General features: G+C 40.8%; 1 protein-coding gene across 1 annotated transcript in view; it reads right to left on the minus strand.

Moving 5' to 3' along the window:
- The window catches only part of sgcd (sarcoglycan, delta (dystrophin-associated glycoprotein)), a 121,946-nt gene that overhangs the window by 59,467 nt on the left and 45,642 nt on the right, over nucleotides 1-16,837 (minus strand). Inside the window, exon 3 of the mRNA XM_083926828.1 lies at nucleotides 4,105-4,206. Coding sequence (XP_083782954.1) covers nucleotides 4,105-4,206 — 102 coding nt within the window. The remainder of the gene's footprint in view (nucleotides 1-4,104; nucleotides 4,207-16,837) is intronic.

Consider the following 16,837-nt stretch of genomic DNA (forward strand, 5'->3'; position numbering starts at 1 on the left):
TCAACTGGTTGAATTAAGATATAGAGCAACATTAGCTTTAATATGGACTCATGTGTCTGGCAACTTGACAAATGTAAGTCCAATATTGACTCTCCTTTACACTCTGTTGTGGAGACACAACTGGCTCATCAGCGGCTGAAATACATCACTATGTTCACCAGGTAGTTGGTTACTTTGGTAATATAGAACTAGTCACGTTCAGTTGAAGTGCTGATCTTTATCATTCTATGCTATATGAACCATGATACTAGATTGTTATGGTTGCTTTCTGAATCTCGTTAGTAAAAGCTTTTCTATCAAATACAGGTAACAGTGCTCCAATTCTGAACTGAAACCAGCCAAACTTAGAGAAAGATAGAGGGTCTAAAGACAAGAGACACACAGAGAAGACTAAATAGAAAAGAGGCAGTGCAGGAAGCATCAGGCGATACAAAAAGACCAGACTGCAATCATATGCACAGAGAAACGACTGCAGCACGCAGCAGGGGTTTTTCTTGGTTTCATTTTTTTCAATCTGTCTTTCTTGCCACTCCTAGACTGACCAGTTGTTGTTTTTTGCCATCACTTCCTCTTGGTATTACTATTCCTCTCACCACCTCTGCTAAAGCTGTAACAGCAACCTTCACATTGCTCTGTCCTCTCTCTCCCTCTGCTAGGGAGTTAGTTATTGTATCCTGTCTTCCTTCTCACTTCCTATATGCCCTATTTCGTTTTTCTACTCTGAGTCTCTTTCTATTCATCTCCATTCTATTCTCCATTTTGCCACTATGTTTGGGCAAACAGTTTGATTTAAGTATGTGGAATAAATCCCTTGTACTATCAACTGTTCTGGCAAACCTGTTTTTTTTTTAATGAGCAATGGCAACAACAGCCTCCAGTCGTAGATATATGAGTTTGTATTTACATGTTTGAATATATGTTGATGATAAATATTCATCAGCTGGCCTCCACTAACAAAACCTGTCTGAAAATAGTGTTAAATTGATGCTAAATCATAGCTGCTTCTTGTACTGTTTGTTTGGTGAAAATTTGGACTTTATTTCAGTATGAATAATTTACCATGCCATGATATCACTGAGCATGCTGTGCTTGTTTGCATTGGTGTTGAGCTTGGCCGCTTGCTGCGCGTTACTGCCTGTCAAAATATGCTCACTGACTTCCCATTACTCTCGTTCAAATCCAGTCCTCGTCCATCTGTCTCCCTGTTTCTCTATTACTTCCTCTTTTTATTCATCTTTCTCATTCCTCTTCTCCATCCTTACTCAGTTCTCTTTTGCTACATCACTCTCTAGTGCTCCTCTCTGCTCCCCCTTCTCCATTGCTCATCCTCTCTCTCTGCTTGCGTAAGGTCTTAGACAGCAGAGATAAAGGGCACTGCGCTCTTGCATTATCAAGCCATCCTTCGACTACCTGCACACAGCTATTATTACTGCCAGAGTAGAAGATAGAAAAGGGGAGAGTGCATATCACTTTATCATGCCCATCTCTCCATTTCTCTGACATCTCTAGACTTGGAGACACCGCCTGTAGTTGTAAGAGGGACAGCAGGAAGAACATCCGAATGTTATTTTTGTAAACAGAACATACAAAGGGACCTCAGACGCACTTTGCATTTGAATCGGTTAATGCTGATGATTTCCGGCACGAACACGGATGCTGGAGTTGTGACTCTGTGCAGCACACTAGATGCCAGGGTTGTTTAATGTGTTTCCTTCCCCACCAAGACCACCTGGCCTGAAACAGGTGCCCTGATGGGACCATATGGTGCATGTCATTATGCTGTGTCTTTTCCTGTGGTCTTGTTATGACAAGACATGACATGAAATCACATGACATGACAAGTCTTGTTATGACACAGCATGATACATGGCATCATCTTGCCACAAAACAGCATGGCATGTCTGGTTAGAACAATATACTATATCCCGGTTTAATTGTGACATGACAAGATGTAAAATCATGTCTATTTGATGCAATGTGGACTTGCATTCATAAAGCACCTTCCTAGACTTCCGACCACACAAAGTATTTTTAAATTACACACCATATCCACACTCATTTTTAGTATCTGCCCAAGATACTCACTTTGACAAGTGGATTGGAGGAGCTGGGGATGGACCCATTTATCTTCCGCTCAATACCTCAACTTTATGCCTTGGTCTGGTGTTGGGATCAGAATGCAGAGTCACAGTTTAATACACCTCTGCGCTGCCCTTACCACAGACCAACAGGAAGCAGAGTCGCAGTCTTACACACCTCTCTCCGCTCCCTGTGGATCGCTTTCCAGCCCAGAGACCTATACAAAAGCTGTGTGCCTCACGATCATCTAAATTAATTAAATCAAAAAATTAACAGAGGAGGAGCTATACAGATAAACTTGATACGAATCAACACCAAATCTGCGATAATGCAACAAAATTGTAAAATAAAATGTGGATTATTAAACATCAGAGCTCTGCCATCTAAAGCTGTATTAAAAAATGATCTGATATCAGATAACCATACTGACTTACTCTGTCAGACTCAAATCTTCAAGAAAGTCTAAAAAACTCTAAACATATATGGGAAGGACCTCAGTAATGCCAGAGCAGCCTATTACTCATCTTTAATAGAGGAGAATTAATAGAGAAGTCTTATTTATCAGATAGATCTCAGTTTGTACATGTTAACGACAAATCCTCCATACACAATAAAGTCAGTCACGGAGTCCCACAGGGTTCTGTCCTTGAACAGATTCTATTCACCTTATATATGCTTCCCTTAGGAAATATTATAAGGAATTGGTGACGATGTTATGCTGACGATACACAATTATATTTTTCGATCAAACCAGGAGAAACCTATCAATTAGACAAACTTGTGTGCATGTGCATTAAGGAAATAAAAAACTGGATGACTCAGATAAAACTGAAGTGATTGTACTTGGCCCCCGAAGGCCTCCGAAACTCAATAGCTAAATATATTATTACTCTTGATGATGTTGTGTTGTCCTCCAGCACCACACTAAGGAATCTGGGTGTTATTTTTGATCAGGATATGTCCTTCAATTCTCACATTAAACTAACTACAAGGAATTAATATTTTCACCATGCGTAATATTGCGAAAATGAGGAACATTGTGTGTCTGAAAGATGCCGAAAAACTAGTCCATGCATTTGTTACTTCTAGGCAGGACTATTGCAACTCCTTATTATCAGGCTGCTCCAACTGTAGGGTGGCATAATAGGATTTGTCTTGTAAATGTGACTCAATGGCTTGAATCCTTGCTAAAATCTGCTCCATCACAAAACCATAATTAACGGCAGATTAATTCTGGAAACTATCTGCTTTTGAAACTGAATAAAAATCCTCTTCAGCTGACTGTCACATACCAAGGGTTTATTCCAAAGACCCTGCCTTTGCTCCTGATCTACTGGTCACTGTACATGCAGCCTTATGGTCGGAATCTTTGGGGGATGACTGTAAGAACAGGATTGCAGGCACAATATGCAAAGAAATTACTTTTTCTCAGCCTTTTGGGGCACTAGGGCATCAGGGATAAGCCTGTACTACAACTACTGCCCCTTCTATTTGAAGGAACCACCTCCCTGTGGAGGTTTACTGACAGGAGACAGAATGGCAGACCCACAGCACATTAGACCGACTACATATCATATCAGACATGGGAGCGCTTTAGGATCCCCCAGAAGCAGTGGATAGAGAATTGCACATTCGGACTACTCAGCTCAGTCTGCTGACATCATAACCTGGCCTAAATATGTAGCAGGGAATGGATCAATGGTTTTCAGTTGCCTTTGTGAGAGCATGCAGTTTAGAGCTTTTTCTTTCCACGGAATCTGTCTGGATGGTTTGAAAAGCTTCTGTGAATGTAATTGAAGCTGTTAGACACTGTGAAATCAATACATGTTGTGGATGCAGGTGGAGTGGAAACACTTGTAGTTTGGTCCAGTATTATTCCCAACAGGATTGTCTCGCATGATTTTCCCCCTGTGTCGGATGAAGGCTCAAGGACTTAGGACTTGCTAAATAAAGGAAAATCCGGCATCACAAGGATTTACAATATGCAATGAAAACAGTATGATTGCATCTTTCTGAGTCACTTACTGGTTTGGATTGGATTTCTTTGGCATAGAGGGGTTGGAGGAACTCAGAGTCCCCTTCTAGTTTCAGGCCCTTCTCTGTTATTCTCAGGTTGCCCATGCCGTCCTGTGAGGAACAAAGACACAATCACAATTAGTTCATATTCTCTTGTGTTTGTAGAGCAAGTTAATATCAGCTGTTCATGAATTCCACACATATCCACCTCCATCACCAACCATATTGTGTTAAATACAATTCACTGATGTATCTGTCAAATTGCTGATTGAAATAGTTTCTTTCTGCATTCATTGTGTTAGTTAATCCAGGCACATACATGTATACTGCAGGAACATTATTGAAAACAGCCTTGACATTACAGAGATAATAAAGATTGAACTTTGAAGTTTTAATCATGTTCTTCTTTTGCTACTGTTATCAACATCAAGGATGAGTCAGTGAGGCACTTAAGCGCAAGCGAAGACTCTTCACAGTGTTCTCTTTATGCATTTCCTGATAATATGGTGCAGAGCCATGGACATGAATCACTGGCTAGTATAACCTGCGTATACACCAGCAGCCTACACGGTGGAGTGCATTCTGGATGTCCGCAGGCGGGGCCGGGGTTACCAGTACCTCGTTGACTGGGAGGGGTACGGTCCCGAGGAGCGCTCTCGCTGCTACTAGACCCCCAGTTGTTATCTGACTTTTACGAGAAGTTCCCTGACAAGCTGGGCAGGATGCCAGGTGGCGTCCGTTAGGGGAAAGGTACTGTCATGGCTCGGGCTGCCCCGATTGATTCGGGGACGTATGATTATGTGCACCCTGCTCCTTTTTTCTGTGTTTTTACTTTATCTTTGTGTCAAGATTGCTGTGTGGGGAAATATGCAACTTCATATCAAACATGCCTAATTTTGTGAGGAAATATGTTATTTTGTTACACACTAACACAGTACCTGTTACAAATTCTGAACACTGCACACAGACCATATTAGACTCTTTATACTGTATCCCTTTTTCATCAGCTGCCCTAATCTCTTTTAATCTTCCTTAATGCAGAGTTAGTTGTTGGTACTTGACTTAAGCAGCTAGTATTACAAACTGATCCATTGGCAAACACAGTGTACACATTGCATACATATACCAAGCCCATACTTATATACTATTATTCCTCATTATTAAATACAACAGAATATGCTGCTCAAAATTTAAAAACTGAGCAATGCACTGTATATTCAGTGTACAAGAGCTATATAAGAGGAGAATTGTGTTAATTTTGCGAAGTATTGCATCTTCAATGTTAGGTTTAAAGTCTCAAACAAAATAACACTAATAAATAGTTTCACTGAGTTGACACAAAGGAGCACTGAAAGGATGTGATGTGTACATTATGACGCAAAACTTCATAATATCCTGTTATAAAGAAGTTAATTTTCCTTACTGACCTGTATTATCTTTTTTCATGGTAAAAACAACTTAATTATAACTTCAACAAGAAATGTGATGAGCCAAAACACTTCCTTTGTTGTTCTTGTTTACTTTTGCAGACAGGCACCCAGAGGACAAATTTAGTTTCTCTCTCTGGAAGCCAAGCTTATTTAATCATGGCAAAACACTGAATGCTTATACATGCTGTATTTGGTAAATTAAGTAATGTATTTCAAGGTGGCATCAGACATAACATATTATTATAATTTAGTATCACAAAACCTGGTAAATAAATGAACAACACATACTGTAGGCTTAAATCAGAAGCAAAGAGTAAACAGCATGCTTCACTTCACCTCCCAAACTACAGTCCAGGTATCTTAGAGCAAGGTATTATCTTTTACCACCACCCCCCCTCCCCCACAGAACAGCAGAGAAGTGAGGGGTGAGAGCCGTTTATCTGCCCATGTGATTTTCTGCGAAGGTTTTTTTTTTCTAGTGTCTTTTGATCCCTCGGGTTTTGACGAGCAAATGGGGATCGAGACCCTTTGAAATCCCAAAATAACCGAGGACTGTTCTCAAGCCTCCTTTTAGTAATTCTTCGCCCCACTTTGTAAAAAAAATATTTAAATTCTGGCCCTTTTGGGGCTACGGGGATGGAGGGGGGTGGGGTCATGGACTTCTTCAGATACCAAGAGATTATTGTGGTCTCTGTTCACTGAAATTTACAGCATGAACTTCCCTTGGATGGTTCATTTCTTCATCTGGATAATCGCTGAGGATGCATAATAGCTGAAAAGTAGTGTGCTCCAGTTTGTATCTCTTCCATTTCATTTCACACGCCATTTTGTCAGTGATAGGTCGTAACACACTAACTACAAATTGATTTTCAGAAATTCAGCTCTCGTTGATATTTAAAATAAAGGCCTACATTGGTTCTATTGCATAACGAAATAACTGCAGTCGCACACGTATTATATTAGAATAATAATACAGGGAGACATGCATTTTTTTTCCCCCTTGTAAGAGCAATTTCCTAACATCCATAATTGGTGCCATTGTCCACTAGAGAACTGCAATGAACTGTGAATGCATATTAGCTTGATTAAATAAATATAAAAAAGGGGTTATTGTGATGAGTGTCCGTAACACGAACAGTCATTCATGATAAAAATGCAACAGGTTTAATACATGTCTGTGAAATGAAGGTGCAACCACCCTCAGCTGCACTGGAAGTTGTAAAAAGTTTTTTTTCCAATTCTCCATCTGTGCCTATTATGAACATACTCATGTTCGGTAACTGCATAAACACTGATTTCAAAGGCAGTAGTAATAGTACTGTTACAGTAATAGCAGCTATAAAAGGAATTAGAGATATTGCATTAGCTATGCATCAAATTCAATTTGATACTTGTGTATATTTGTGTGTGTATGTATGTGTGTGTGTGTGTGTGTGTATGTGTGTGTGTGTGTGTGCGTGTGTAATGCAAACACAGGCAGAAACATGACAAACTTTGGTTAAGAAGAAAGAGAGACTGAGCTTGACTGGTTCAGCACCACGGGGAGAGACACACTCCAAAGTTGCTCCCTATATACTAGGTAGTGCACTACACTGGCCGCCATTTTATACAGGTCTCCAAATGCTGAGCATGAAATGTATGTACTACATACTGCCCGTGCAACATTATTTTATTCAAGCTACACAAGTCTAGCTTTTCCATTGACACTTTTAGCCACACTGAGCAAAACCATGCCGCTCTGATGACCTCAACCAACCTGTGACATGCCACCTTCTCCCATTCTAAGAAAGATGTGTAGTGAAATTGATTTAAGTGTGCAGCAGGAAAGCAGAGAGAAATATAAAAATCCAAAATCCAAAGACAGTTAAAATACACAGAACTACAATAGAGCCATAGGCCTGAAGAGCGGCACCACTGAAGACACACTTTCAATCAGGTAGCCCTGTCACTGAAATGTAAATCCCTGTTGTGCTGGGATAACGATGCGAGTCAAACTGAGCTGAGCCAAGCCAGACCATGATGTTGGAAAATTACAGTTTCATTACTGACTGTGGAATTTTGAACACTGACTGTTTCAGCACCACATAGAGAAACAAAAAGTGACTTGGCTTGGCTGTTTCAGCACCATGGAGAGGTATACGAGGACTGGGTATGACTGTATGCACCATAGAGAAGGATATATATATTGCACTATTCATCCATGCAGTATTTAATACTGATCTACTGACAAATAGCACAAAATATGTCCATATTTGGTAATAATAAAAGTGATTATTGTCATTAATAATATTATTTTAATAATGACAACAAAAGCATCCCGCCGGTGGAATGCTTTTAATGTCAAGCAGGAAAGGTTTGGTTTCTATCAGCACACCTAACACAGCCTTAACTTGGGTGAAAGTGCAACTTAAAATGCAGGGAGATGCTTAAAACAGAGCTTTCAAGTTCAAGATCAACTGCCCAGGGTACAACTAAGGGGAGGAGACCGTCACATTCTGGCATGGGTCCTGTCACCAAGTAGGATCACAGTTTGGTGCGACTAAAGCCAGCAGCCGTGGGCCCATGGAAATAACTTAAACAGTAGCATATTTGGCTGTTTCAAAGAGAGACTGGGAACTCTGCCTGAAATCACAACCTATTTACTATAAAGTTGCAATGCATTGCACCATACCATCCCCCCACACCCTTTTACTTTAATTACTTTTTTCAATGTAAGAATTCTGAGTGAATTCTGTGTAAGAGAGTGTGAAATCTATGTCCTCAAAATCCCCACAATGGGATGAAAACCTGTTAGTTCTGACTCAAAATGATGATGTGTCCGACATCAGTCAACTGAACAGTACGGAGAGATACAGCAAAGTGCAGCAACTAACAATGTAAAACAAAGGGGGCATGCACACATGCAATTACAGTGGAATCAAAGCAGCAAATATAGCTGCATTTTTTGAAGTTTATTTTCTAGTCAGAATTTCTTCCTTTTTATCCTCTGCAGTGAGCAATGCGCTGCAGCCGGCACAGCAAGGAAAACAGCCATGAATAATTCAGGACTGCTCTTACCAGGACAAAGGCTTTGGAACACACAGGTGTGCCTCCTTACCTCTCTTCTACCCTTCCCCTCTCTTCCTTCCCTCTTCTTCACCTGCTGCTTTTCATCCTTTTATAATCTACTCCCATGTTTGGTTCCCCTCGCTGACCATCATCCTGTTTGTCAGTTGTAGATTCCTCATGTCCCATCTCTTTCCTTTTTTCCATCTCTTTCCGTCTTCTCTCATTTTTCCCCTCCCTCGATTTCTTTCTGTGCTTCTCACTCTCTCCGTCTTCCCCTTTTGTGTCAGTTCAGTTCAACTGGAAGGTGTTTCAATTCAAATGAAACAAAATTCAAATTAACGTGCTGCCAAATCAAAATGACGAATAAAAGGTATTGTCATGATTCAGATGGGAGCCATTACGGTGATAATAAAACTACAATCATACAACTCAGTCATTAAGACAGATAAACCCTGCATATATCTTACCACATATAAATGACAGGGTGCAATGATGCTTTACTTCATGTATGTCAATATCTTTTAGTCAGATTGTCATTCAATTTGTCAAAAACACAGTATGTATGGCCCTCAGAAGAATTTACTAAATATTTAATGCATGCTCAAGCTTTTTTTACCACCACTACTGACAGGTCATCTCGTCCCCAAAATGTGCGGTGAATATTTATGCTTCTCAGTAGATCAATCGATAGTTTTTAAGTTGTAAAATCACCAGAACTTAGTCATGGTTATTTCAAAAGAGTTGAAACTGTGAGCAGATTTCTCTCCTAACCACAAAATCTTTGCCAAGACCAGACAAACTTTTTCCTCTATGACACCTGTTGTGGGAAAATTAGTCAAGCCGGTTGTTGGATGCTCAGCTAAATTTGTGGCAAGGTTGAGGTAGGAGCTTTACCCACTGTGCACAGATTTCACCATCAGTCCTGCCACATATGCGCCTCTCGCTACTCAAGATCCCATCTGGGGTGCCAAATTGTTGTGGGAATATTAGTCAATGAGGGTCAATCCCGAAAGATGAGGAAACAATAAGATCGTCTTTCTCTGTGAGTTTATTTCCAAATAATTTCCTTGCAAGTAAGCTGTCTTCCAGGGGCCTGCATAAATGGCTCCCATTTGCAAGAGTGCCCCCAAGGTCAGGTTCTGTAGAGGGTGACCCAAGGGTGACTTGTCCTCTGCTTTGAGTTACAAAGAGACATATTTATAAATTTCAGTCCCACTTGTATCACAGGATAAAGGAAAGTATCTTCCCAAGATATACAGGGCTGTACATTGCATGCCAAGATAAAGAAAACGTCTGCATCATGAGCAGATAAAGAACGTATGTTGTCCCGTGTTTAAAAACAAACAAAAAACATGTTGATTGTAATTCCCTTCACACAACCAGATTTGAAATCTAACATGCATCATTTATTGAGCATATTAATGTCTCTTAGAGGATCAAACCTGGAATGTTTGGACATTCTAAGCGTCTCTCTTCCACCCCTCTCAGGTCTCAGAAGACATATACTGTTTCAAGTTCCGCTTTTGATTCAGCTGTGTGATCATTTCAGTGGATGTAGTTTGTGTAGCAGTTGAACTGTATTGCATTATACAGGGAGGTGCATGCATTCATTGTAGCTAGGCGTACAGAATACACTGGGGACAAAATGTATGTCATAAGCTAATCAGTAGATTGAAGTTTTATGTTCCAAAGATATGCAGTCTGTCCATCCATTTATTAAACTGCGTACCCTTTATACCAGCGTACCAGCTTACGTAAGCCAAGAGGCAGGATGCAGCCCAGATAGACTGTATGCTGCTTTTAATCAGTGTAAGGGTGCTTTAGATGGTGTCGTGTTTACATCATTTCTGGTGAGAATTCACTTTAATGACCAGCTCATGTAGTATATGAAATTATAAAATTTTATTTCATGGGGCACATATACAGTAGCCTGACTCTCGTTTGGAGAACCTTTTGGCAAAAATACCGGTTGCTGTTTGGATTAACCATTAACCAACGCTGATTGGTTCAGTCGCTAGGCAAACTTCTCCAAATTTTCTCCGTTGCATGTTACCAGACTGATCTGCGAGTAAAACACAATGGAGCTCGCAAAATCGAGATGGTATCACAAGGCTACATACACAGATGATTTTAATGAAATGCAGGAAACACACAATCTTTTTGAAATGGAAGTAGTAAAGTTTTCCTTGTCAGTCATCTAGCAACAGCGTTCTACCAACTTAAACCACCTGAATGCTATCTATATGATGTTTATGTCAAGAGGCCCGTTGTTATCCTTCCCCTTGTAAACTCTTTGTCGGATTGGCTCCTGTTACATGTTCGTAGGTTTTGCGCTCCATGTTGTTTGTTATATTAATCTTTGTTTTCTTTGTTTCCTTCCGTAGTATCCCGCGTTCCTGTTTCCTCGTCCTGTTCCCTGATCGTCCGTAGTTTCCCCGTTCCTGTTTTCCTTCGACCGTCTAGTCTTAGTATTTCTGTTACCCTGTAGTTTTTTCACATTTTGTTTGTCGTTTATATTTAACCTTTTTGTTTGTACTTTTACCCTGTGTCCGTGTCTGCATTTGGGTCCAGTCGCCCAGTGTTATTTCCCCGCACCGTTCATGACAGTTTACTTCACTTAAAATATGACCCTGTGAGCTACATCCCAACGAAGCATGAATATCTTTCATTCAGCAATTTGTGTTGTTTGAATTGTGAGTGTGTTAGCTAAGCCTTACTCTGGATCTTTTTCTCGTGTGTCTCCTGCTTGTCTGAGGTTGTGAGAGATTTGGACATAATTCACTGCACATATACCCAAGTTTTCTCTCGCCCATTTCTTCCCCCGCCTTAATCCCTTTCTTCCTCTATCCCACTCTCTCTCTCCACAGCATTTGCTGCAACAACGACAAAATTGATCTACACTCAACCTAGCATTGCCTCCACTGTCATCACTCTGTCGGCTTGATAGTTATTGATAATTTATTGTGTTTGTGTGTGCACTTCTTTGTGAGTGTGTGCTTCTTGGACCGATCGTGTATGTGCACACGTGTGTTTGCTAGATATATGCTTGTGACTAGCTGCTCTGTTTACCTGGCTGTTTGTGGGTGTATGAGCACAGGACAAAATGTCTGTCTTGTAAATAACATTTGTGCCTTCAGTTCCCTCTTTTATTCTTTAGATTTATTTGGCTCAGCTGTGTGTGCCACCGCAGAGGCAGAAGGGGGTTGGCAGAGGCGAGGGCAACATCAAGCATAAGGACTCATTGTCTGATTGTTGACTGTAACACTGGATCTTTGAGTCGCTTAGTTCAAATCTGTCCTTTATCTGTATCGGTCCCTGTTTCTCTATCTATACCATCTCTCTCTGACTGTTGTTTCCATCCATCTCCTTTTCTGAAGTCGACATCTCTAGAGAGCTGGGAGTCACTGCTGTCAATAATGTAGAGCTCTCTGCCCGATATTGAGCGTCTGCATCAATATGCATCAAGCCACCACCCGAGGCTAAAGTAAATACAGACGTGTTACTTTGGGGAAAATATTACAATGACTCTGACTCTTTTTGCATACTGCATATGTAAAGATCTATGTTTGGATACTCCTACACAGTTTAAGCTATTCTGAGATCAATACATGTTTGGACAATAACAAGAAACTGCAAAATGTGCCTACAATATAAGGTTTGTTGCCAAAGACTGTTTCACCAGCGTTAAAGCTGGTGGATATTTTTCTTTTAAACCTGTTTTGAAGCACTTTGTGTCCTCTTGTAGCTTGTGGAGTCCTCTTGTAAACAAATATATTGGAAGAGACCACAATATCCAGAAAGGTCCACAGGGGCCAACTGGCTGTTTTATTTTCTATTTTACACATACAGAATGATAACTCAGGTTGTCGATTTATGATTGGACCGTACAGTGTGAGCACATACATTCTTTCAAGGGCTGTTGTGGCTCAAAGGCAGAGCAAGTCATCTTCCATTTGAGAGATCAGTGGTTTGATTCCCAGCTTCTCTGGTCTGCATGTCAAAGTGTCCTTGGGCAAGAAACTGAACCCCAAATCGCTCCCTGTGCTGCACATGGGTGTGTGAATGTAGTGTGAATAGTTCAATTAGATGGTATGTAGATCCACTGCCATCAGTGTGAATGTCTGTAAATGGGTGAATGTGACAAGTAGTGTGAAAGCGCCTTGAGCAGTCAGAAGCCTATATGGCGTTATATAAGTACAAGTACATTTACCATTTAAAGGACTTATGTCTCAGTAGGACTTGGAACTTGTCCATGCATTTATCTTCAGCAGGCTTGACTACTGTAACAGTGTCTTTGCAGGTCTCCCTCAACAGTCGATCAGAGAGCTGCAGTTAATTGAAACCAGTGGTGCTTGAGTCCTCACTAAGACCAAAAAAGTAGATCATATCACTCCAGTCCTCAGGTCTTGACAATGGCTTCCTGTCTGTTAATGAATTGATTTCAAAATACCTCCGTTGGTTTACAAAGCACTGAATGGTTTAGGGCCAAAATACACTTCAGATCTTCTGCTCAGCTGCGAACGACCCAGACCTCTCAGATCGACTGGGACAGGTCTGCTCTGTGTCCCCAGTTATCTTTTACTTGTGTTACTCAAATGTAATTTTATGTTTTCCAACACTTCCTAAAATTTTAATAATGTTACTTGAACGTCTTTTTATAAATGTAATTGTATATATGTTTCTTTCCAATGCTTTTATTGTTTTATATAAAGCACTTTGAATTACCCTGTTGTTGAATTGTGCTATACACTTAAACTTAAACTTGTCTTGCCCATACTTTGGAGTCATGAGTTGGAATTAAACAACAATATCTCCAATATTGTACAGAGCATGTCCAGCTTTAGATGGCTTCCTATATTATGTTGGACACCCTACAGGCAATCACAATAAAACCAGACCATGTTAAAATTGGCATAAGTCAAATCTTTCCATAAACTTAACCATTATTGTCATATGAATGATGATTTTATTTAAAAGTTGGCATTTGACATTGAACATATTCCAGGGATTTTCAGAATCATCTAATATCAATGAGCTGAAATCGAACCAATATTCAACCATGACTGTGTCATTATTCTAAAAACAAAACCAATGCTATACTCAGAATTAATTCTTCACATAGTGGTTTCAACAAATCGACCTGCCCAGAATTGATGGGATACTGAATGCAAAGATGCATTGGTCAAATCCTACCAATTCAGGGCAAATAAGGCTGCACTTCTTTGCTGCATTTAAGGGAGTCTTTGAAATGGGACTTCATACAATCTAGCCCCTTAACTGTGACGCAGCAAGAGACACAACAAAGGCATTGTTTTCACGCTTGCACTTCCATGGCAGGGAGTCAGATACCGTGACAACATTGCATTTAGAAAATAACATTTGTAAATAATGTAGCCTTGCAGATTACTGGATTTAAATTACAGCCTGTGTAAATCTTACCCTCCAGGCAGCTTAAACACGTCTCCTCCGGCACATGTCAGCAAATAATGAGAAAGGGCTCAGGGGTAGAAACGAGCTGTGTGTTTGCCACAGGTAAATGGACGATGGCTGAGGAAAAGCTGTTCCCTTGTTTAGTCCCTCATTTACCAGCAAAACCTGCATTAGTATTTCATATGCAAATGAATACATGAAAGAGCGCTCGGGCCACCTGCGAGCCCTTCGCCAGAAAGCACTCTTGGAGAGTACAATGAAGCCTCGTCGGGCTGCAACAATGCGTCTCCATTCCCTCTCCACTCCTGCAACACTGAGTGCTCTTTCAATCAGCCTCAGTTTGCCCCGTGTGGCTACCAGGCTACCAGGTGCCAACATGGCTGAACTCCAAACTAATACATTTTTCAATTGATCCGTTTGATAACAATTGAAAAAACTTTTCCCCCTCTGGCCTACAGTCTGAGCAAAGCATCACCTGAAGCAGTCTCTCTCTCTCTCTGTCTATCTCTCTGTCTATCTCTCTCTCTCTCTCTCTCTCTCTGTCTCTATGTGTGTCTCTCTCTCTCTCTCCCTCAACAGGTGATGATAGCTGCAACGTCATGTTGCAACACCATGCGATGGCTATCAGTGGAATTGGCTTTGAGATTGCTCTCCACAGCGAACTCCCGCTCCCCTGATTGAGGCCCTCTATGCAGCACCAGCTCATCCATCAACGGGATAGGGTGGCAGATGGGGGTGGGGGGGTGGGGTGGGGGGGGGGGGGGGTAAGAATGAAAGATGAAAGAAAGGAGAGCAGGAGGGGGCATTGATAAAGTCCGAGAGAGATAAGACTGGGTAAAATAGATACACACAGAGAGCAAGATAAGGGTAAAGAGAAAATGACAGAGAAAATGTGTTGGGGTGTAAATGAGACTGCCACTGGAGTCACTGGGAGGGGGAAGGAAGAGAGGAGAAAAAGAAGAGGAGAGGTAAGAGACTCAGATCAAAACATTACAAGGTGGGCGGAAAAATAAGAGGGAAAGACTGAATTAGAGGCTGAGAAAGAAAGGGGGGGGGGGGTAGTGAGAGAGAGTCCATGTCCAAACTAATGTGGATGAATTTGAAAAGGCGTCCTTTTTCTCTATGTTTGATTATTACATCCACTTTAAGCCACCACTTTCAACACCTAAGCTGTTTGAAAAAGCTCTCCAAGGTATAATTTTGAAAAGACAGGCCTCACATTGCTGTGGATGGAAAGAACAGAACATTTTAAAACCCATTTTGTTGTGAACATCTACTGTATAAAGCTTTAACAAACGCAAAGTACTTTTGTTTAGCAGGAATTTTACGTAGCTAACCCACAGCATGTTGCCTCCAGCTGTCTCTGTGAATTAAATTTATAAACTAAAATGTCTATACAAATAAACAAATGTCAGTACGCTAAATTGAGCTGGCAAACATTATACCTGCGTAACTTCATGTTAGCATTGTCATTGTAAGTATGTTAACATGCTAACAATAGCACAAAGTACCGGTGTGCAGCCTTACAGAGCATGTCTATACAGTAGACTCTTTGTCTTGTTGAATATATGACTTGTTTCTGTAGATTTAGTGAAAGTGACCAATTTTTTTCTCACTTTCGCCAGCTAACAATCAGCTCCTTTCAGAATCACAGGTGATGGTTTCAACAAACTCTTAACTGGGGACTCTGTCACTCTGTCTCCTGCACTTGAAAAGAGGCAGTTAGGGCTCCGAACGTGCTTTTTTGCTCAAAATGATTAAGAACAGTAACAGAGTTTCAGAGACTCCATCTCTGCTCCCTGTGCCTGTGGCTGCCACATGTCAGTGTCACAGGCCAATAGATATCCCATTAACTTCATCTTCATCTGGGACGAACGCTGTGGCCTTTGGAGGCCGATGGCAGCGTAGCATCGCACGTCTTTACACCGGCAGTGATTGACGTTTGAATACACAACCCTAAAGGCTCAGTGCGCTGGATGAAAGACAAAGCGAGGAGTGTGGATTGTACACAAGATGCCTTAAGCACTACTGGATTCAAGAACACACAACACACGCAACTAGTCTTGGTTGTAAAATGGTTTTTAAATGTCAGTGATCTCGAGCTTAGCTTTGTCACCAAGAACTAGGTGTTCACGCAGGCTCAACCAATTATTTATTTAATGTGTGCAAGTTTTTTGGGGATTGAAAAATATACAATTTCTGAACTGAATTTGGTATTTTACTTCAAGCTCCAAATTTTTATTTTCTTAAGATGAGTAAAACATACACTGTAATGGAACTTAAAAATGCTTTAGATGGACTGATTTGTATATGAAGTGTTAAACCGTTTGTAGATTGTAACTGTTAAAGCTATGATCTACGATTTGGAATATTGGTAATTATTATTAACAGCTTTGCCTCGTACCCTATTATTGTTGTATAGCAGACATTTTGGATTGCACGCGCCACCTTTAAACTTCATTACACAGCACCTTCGTCTAAGCTTGAGTCCTAAAACTAAAGGGTGTCCTTACATTCAACTTTCAATGTTCAACGATTATCACCTTCAAACATTTGGGGGGCATTTATCCCCTTTAGAGACAAATGGACCTATCAGCCCACCACACACACACACACACACACACACACACACACACACACACACACACACACACACACACACACACACACACACACACACACACACACACACACACACACACACACACACACACACACACACACACACACACACACACACAAAGCAATTGTGACAGTAGTCGAAGTTCTGCAATTATCTTTTGATTATTAAGTAATTACTGAGGGCTAATTGGAAGTAGTTATAGTTTTTATGG

This window comes from Echiichthys vipera, assembly GCF_963691815.1.
Source record: "Echiichthys vipera genome assembly, chromosome: 14".
Lineage (NCBI taxonomy): Eukaryota > Metazoa > Chordata > Actinopteri > Perciformes > Trachinidae > Echiichthys > Echiichthys vipera.